The sequence below is a fragment of the Neophocaena asiaeorientalis genome, unplaced genomic scaffold, assembly GCF_003031525.2.
Source record: "Neophocaena asiaeorientalis asiaeorientalis breed wild unplaced genomic scaffold, Neophocaena_asiaeorientalis_V1.1 scaffold489, whole genome shotgun sequence".
In the NCBI taxonomy this organism is placed as follows: domain Eukaryota; kingdom Metazoa; phylum Chordata; class Mammalia; order Artiodactyla; family Phocoenidae; genus Neophocaena; species Neophocaena asiaeorientalis.
The window spans coordinates 2,887,277-2,893,787 of NW_020174791.1; the positions used below are offsets into that span (position 1 = coordinate 2,887,277).

Sequence of the window (6,511 nt, forward strand, 5' to 3'; positions counted from 1 at the left end):
GGTGATGAGTTGATTTGGCTCCTGAGAGGCTGCGTTCGATTGGCCGTGAGACCTGCTTCCCGAGTTGAAACCGGTCACTTCTCAGGCCTGGGGACGGCGGCGTGAGGGAAGCAAAGGGTTCCGGCGACTCGTTCACCTCTGAGGAGCACCACTGATCCCAGCAAACCGACCACGAGCTGGGAGAAGCTCTGACGTCAGTGTGCTCTACACAGCTGGGGGTGGGGGGCGGCTCCCCGCCCCCCAGGGCTGGCCCCACCCAGACTCAGAAACAATGGCCCAGCTCGGCCAGGACCCTCCCGCTCTGCTCGCCCCCAGTCACCCCGCCCATCGCGATCACCGAGCATTGCTGCCTCCACCACACAGCAGACACGGGCGCACACGCCGGCATGCGTGCACACCTGTGCACAGGACCCCTTCCTGGGACCAGGCATCAAGCCCAGGAGATGCTGCTGCTTGGAGTCCACACTGGCTCCAGGGATGGGCAGCTAGTGACTCTGGGGCTCCCCAGCCCCAGCCCAGGACGGCAGCACGGGGCCCACTGGGTTGGCGGCGGTCCCCGCTCTGGCGTGATACGTGGGGCCTCGCCCCCTCTTTGGCCTGGTACGCTGCCTGCAGACGTGAGCCACGTCTTAGGGGACGTCGATAGACCGTCTGCGATGTCAGCCGTGCTGGCACCGAGCTTTCCGGGAACGCAGCCCGAGTGTGGGCCCAGAGGGCAGAGCTCTCTGGGTCTGGGGGCTGGAGAGATGAGGCTGCCCTGCGGCTCCAGGCCTCCTGTGGGGGGCACAGCCACGCCTCTGCCCAACTGCCACCCCCAGCTGGCAGCCGGCCCCTCCTGCAGCCGCGAGCTGTTGCCTTGCCGCTACTGCCATGCACCCACCAGGGCGCCACAGTTGTCTGGTGCCCCGGCTGGAGGGGGAGCCGCGGCCAGGCCCCTTCCCTGTCACCTTGTAATGTGAACACAGCGACCGTGTGTTCCAAACAGCCGTGGAACCTGTTCCCCCAGATCTTGGGGTGTCTGAGCTCTTCAGGGGCCGTTCCCACAGGCCCCACCTGCCAGGCGGCCCCTCCCGAGGGCCTGAGGGGCTCCCGCCAACCGGAGCCCGGCCCCAGCTGCTGGGCGGCCTTGGGCCACTCGGAGGGCTGGGCAGGAAAGCGGGAGCCCAGTCAACTTCTGCCAAAGAGTGAATCGAACCAAAACGCGCCTGTGGCTAATGCTTCTTCCGATAGGAGTAACTCGTAGCTGAATAAAATCCCATTAAGATCTCGAACTTTTCCAGGAAAACAGTCTTCCTGCTCTTTGGCACCATTCTTCCGCTCTGTCGTGTGTATCGTTTACAAAGCAGGCTTCTTATGGGGGTGGCAGAGTTGGGGTGTGCAGCGAGTTGGCGCTGCCCCCAGGGTGCGGCTGTGCGGGTTCCCAGTGTGATTTTAATTGGCCTTTTTGTTATCAAGGAGCGTGTCGGAACACTCAGCACCTCGACCCCGCAGGCCCCCGCTCGCTCACCTGCACAGTCGGCCTCCCGTGACTCTGTGTTAAAAGGGCTTTGTGCTAAAAAGTGTGCCCTTTGGAGCCATATTTTCTTTGCATTTTGTATTCGGGCCATTGTCTCCAAAGTTCCTGGCTTCTTGAAGTTCAAAGGGCAGCGCCTTCTGCGGGGGTCCCCAGGGGCCTTCGGAGCCTGGGGGGCCGCCGGGCTGTGCGGCAGGGAGACCGGCCCGTCTGAGCCCATGGTTCTCTCCACAGGGACGGTGGCACGGTGACGTGTTCAGTGGACAGGGCAGCATGGCCCACTGCTCCGGGGGCGTCTACTGAGGGGTGTGGATCAACGGCCACCCCATGAGTAGGTGCCCCCGGCCTTGCCGCTGGCCCCGTGGGGTCCTCTTGTGGGGTCACGTCTGGGTCTGGCCGTGTCCTTTCTCAGGTGGCCCTGGGCAGTCTCGCGGGAGGTGTGGACCAAGCGGGGCTGGATGGAGTGGAACCTAGAATCCCCTTTTGGGAGAAACATGCTCTGCTGTGGTTTCACGGGGCTCGTGACACGCAGAGGCCCCCGTCAGACGCTGGACCCAAGTGGTCCTGCTTCAAGCAGGGCTCCCAGCCTCGGGGTCTCCCACCCACGGGGCTCCGGGCGTCTGGCCCCCCTGCACAGCCTCCATCCAGCCCCCCACCCTGAGCTCTCTGCACTGCGGTGTGTGCACAGGTGGCCTGTGGCCTGCAGGGTCCTCTGCCTGCGCCTCACCCTCCCCGTGTTGCCTCCGGGCATGGGGGCTTCTGTTAGACTCCAGGGACTGGGGTCACCGGTCAGAACCTTGGTGCCAGGTCCACGGGTGCAGCTGCTCACTCAGAGCTGCGGGTGGACCCTGCTCACCAGGCCAGCTCCCGGGCAGACAGCCACAGCCTCGTCCAGCACACATCAGGTCGCTGACTCAGACGCACGCAGTGCGGGGCCCGGGTCCGAGCAGTGGGCGGGAGGCCGTGCGGGAACGTGCCCCGGGTGCACTGGGCACTGCTGGGCTGTCACCTCAGCTCTGCCGTCCCCCTACCGTGATCAGGTCAGTTCTGAGACGACCCACTTCAAATCACTGTAGCCGGCCCTCAGGACGGGGTTAAGGTCACGGCGTCAGTGACGGTCCCCCAGCCCTGACAGCTGTGCCATCCATGCGCCCCCCACCCCCACAGCGCCCCTCAGGGACACGGTCAGGCCTGAGCGGCTGCACAGGGCATTCAGGATGCGGGATGCAGACCCGTGGCACTCACCGCCCTGACCCCACGACAGGTGCGCTCTGCTCTCCCCAGCACAAGCTACAGGGATCGTGATTTTGGGTCCGGAGGTGACGGACGTGGCCCAGGGATCTTCCTTCGCATTGACCATTCAGCTGCAGCGGGACGGTGGGGAAATTGCCATGAGTAAGTGTCTCCAGGAAGGCGGCCAGGGTTATGTATTCTTTTCAGAAGGATAAGCAGCTGTCGGGTTCTGAAGTAGCAAAAACGCAGACAAGATGCCACAGGTGGCTTCTGGCCTCCCGGCTGCACCCAGGTCACCCCGTTCCCAAGTCCTCGCTGCCGGAGCCTCGGCAGAAAGGGCAGTGGGCGTGCGAGCCCTCCAGCCGGCGGGAGGCCGCTGTGCGGTGCATGTGCGTGTGTGAGCACACGGGCGGCCCTCCCGGCGGTCACACACGCAGAGTCAGAGGACAGAGGAGGCCATGTGGGCCCCGGGCCAGCCGCTCAGCCTGGCAAGGGGAGGGTTTCTCACGCTCCTCGTGGGGTGACCAAGGTGGACAGACGCCCATCCGTCTGGGCTGCGTCTAGATGCTCAGTCAGCCCTGCGGCCAAGCAGAGGGACGACCGGGCTTCCCGCCCCGTGAGCAGAGCAGACCCGGAGGGACGGGGCGGGACCACCGGAGACAGACGTTCCTGCACAGCGGTCCAGCTCGGTTCCACGGCTCCGCGTAGGAAGCATGACGTGCGGCATGAACCGAGTATATTTAGTCACAGTTGGCTTATTTTAACAGCCTTATTGCAGCATAATTTACATACCGTAAAATTCATCTATATTCAGTGATTTCGTGATTCTTAGGACGCTTGCAGGGCTGGGCGACCATTGCTACACCAGTTCCATTCCAGAACGTTTCCTCCACGCCAGAAAGACCCCTCGTTCCTGCTCTGTTCCCACCCTCCATCCCAGGCACCACAAATGCCTTTTCCTGGACACTGAGTGTGGATGGAATCTCACCTGTGGTCGCGCTCTGCTCCTCCCTCCCGCCCAGTGCGCGGTGCTGCGCTCCTCTTTGTGGACCACTAGCCTCCCCTCCTGCCCGCCCAGCACTTTGCTCACCTGCGTCCGTGGGCGACAGTCCAGTCCTTGGCACTTGGCTGCTGTGAGCATTCACGTGCAGGTTTTTGTGCAAACATGTTTCATTTCTCTCAGGTATACATTTATGAGTAGAATTGTTGGGTCAATTGTTGGGTAGGTGCGTGTTTAAGTTTTTCAAGAAATGGCCAAACTCTTTTCCAAAGTGTCTGCACCATTTTACCATCCCATTAGCAATGTACGAAGGTTCCGATTTCTCCACGTCCTTGCCAGGGCGTAGCCATCCCGAGGATGTCAGGGGGCAGCTCCTCATGGATTTTTGTTTTCTTTGTTTTTTTCTTTTGGTTGTTTTTTGGGTTTTTAAAAAATCTTTTGGCCACACCGCGCGGCATGCAGGATCCTAGTTCCCTGACCAGGGATCAAACCTGCACCCCCTGCAATGAAAGCACAGAGTCTTAACCACTGGACCGCCAGAGAAGTCCCTCCTCATGGTTTTGATTTGCGTCTCCCTAAAACTAACGACGTTGAGCAGCTTCTCGTGTGCTCGTTGGCCATTTGTACGTCTTCCACAGAGAAATATTTATTCATATATTTCACCATTTTTTTTTTTTGGATTGGGTTGTTTGTCTTAGTTTTTAGTTATACAAGTTCTTTATGTGTTCTGGATACAAGTCCTTTAGCAAATATGTATTTGCAGATATTTTCTTTCAGTTTGTGGCTTATCTTTTAATCTTAATGTTGTCTTTTGAAGGGCACAATTTGAATTTTTTTTTTATTTATTTTATTTATTTATTTTTGGCCACATTGGGTCTTTGTTGCTGCACACGGGCTTTTCTCTAGTTGCAGCGAGCGGGGGCCACCCCTCGTTGCGGTGCACAGGCCTCTCACTTTGACGGCCTCTCTTGTTGCGGAGCACGGGCTCTAGGTGTGTGGGCTCTGTAGTTGTAGCTCGTGGGCTCCAGAGCGCAGGCCCAGCAGCCGTGGCGCACAGGCCCAGTTGCTCCGCGGCATGTGGGATCCTCCCGGACCAGGGCTCGAACCCGTGTCCCCTGCATTGGCAGGTGGACTCCCAACCACTGTGCCACCAGGGAAGCCCTAAAATTTTGGTGAAGTACAGTTTGTCATTTTTTTCTTTTATGGACCATGGTCTTGGTGATTTGTCTAAGGATTCTTAGCCCAAGTTCACAGAGACTTTCTCCTGTTTTCTTGTACAACTTTTGCTCGTACATTTAGGTCTCTGATCCCTCTTGAATTAATTTTTGTGGATAAGATAGAGGTCTAAATTCATCTTTTTTCATGTGGACTCCAGTTGTCCCAGTGCCATGTGTTGAAAAGACTGTCCTTTCCCCACTGAATTGCCTGGGCACCTTGACCAGAAGTCACTTGACCATAAGGGTGAAGGTTTATGTCTGGACGTCAGTTCTGTCCATTGATTGATGTGTCTATCCTTACGCCACTGCCACACCATCTTGATTATTGCAGCCTTCCAGTATGCTTTGAAACTGCAGATTCCTCCAACTTTGTTCTGCTTTTTCAAAATTGTTTTGGCTAATCTGGGACCTTTGTATTTCCATATAAATATTTTAGGATCAGCTTGTCCACTTCTGTGCCCCAAAAAAGGAAAGAAAACAAGCTGCTGGGATTTTGTTAGGGATGCATTGACTCAAGCTGGGAGAACCGCCATTAGCAGCGCTGAATCCTCTGATTCGCGAACATGACACATCTCTCCACCTGTTTTTCTTTACGTTCATCAATGTTTGCATTTTTCAGTGAGCAAGTCCCGCACTTTTCTTAAATTTATTAATAAACGATCAATGATTTATTATTGTTTAATTATAATTTATTAATACATTTGTTACATTATTTTATGCTATTATAAACGGAATTGTTTTGTTATCTTCACTTCAGAAATTACTAGACTACGGTTGATTTTTACATGTTGATCTTATATTCTTTGACCTTGCTGGTTATTTCTGAGGATTTCTTAGGATTTTCTATACACAGGATCATGTCGTCTACAAATAAATACAATTTTACTTCTTCCTTTTCAGTCTGGATGTGTTTTCATTCCCGGCAGCGATGGCTGAGGGTTTTAAACCCTCCACCTCCTCGCCAGCACTTTTTGCTCTGTCTTTCTGGTTATAGTCATCCCAGTGGGCAGGAGGTGGTATCTCATTGTGCTTCTGATTTGCATTTCCCTAACGAGTGATGACCTGGAGCATTTATTTTCATGCACTTATTGGCCATTTGTACATCTTCTTTGGAGAAATACCTATTCAGATCCTTTACCCATTAAAAAATTGGGGCAGGGCTTCCCTGGTGGCGCAGTGGTTGAGAGTCCGCCTGCCGATGCAGGGGACACGGGTTCGTGCCCCGGTCCGGGAAGATCCCACATGCCGCGAAGCGGCTGGGCCCATGAGCCATGGCCGCTGAGCCTGCGCGTCCGGAGCCTGTGCTCCGCAACGGGAGAGGCCACAACAGTGAGAGGCCCGTGTACCACAAAAAAAAAAAAAAAGATTGGGGCAACTTGTCTTGTTATTGTGAGTTATTGAGAGTTCTTTATATATTCTGGATACAACTCCCATATCAGATATCTGATTCGCAAATATCTTTTTCCCATTTTGTGGGTTATCATGCAGTTTAATTTTTTTTTTTTTTTTAATTTTTTTTATTTTTTGCAGTACGCGGGCCTCTCACTG

The 6,511-nt window shown here is 55.5% G+C and overlaps 1 protein-coding gene across 1 annotated transcript in view; it reads left to right on the forward strand.

The window, feature by feature from the left end:
• The window catches only part of MORN1 (MORN repeat containing 1), a 24,927-nt gene that overhangs the window by 11,995 nt on the left and 6,421 nt on the right, over window positions 1–6,511 (forward strand). Inside the window, 2 exon segments of the mRNA XM_024760279.1 lie at window positions 1,748–1,844; window positions 2,798–2,908. Of these exon segments, the coding sequence (XP_024616047.1) occupies window positions 1,748–1,844; window positions 2,798–2,908 (208 nt within the window).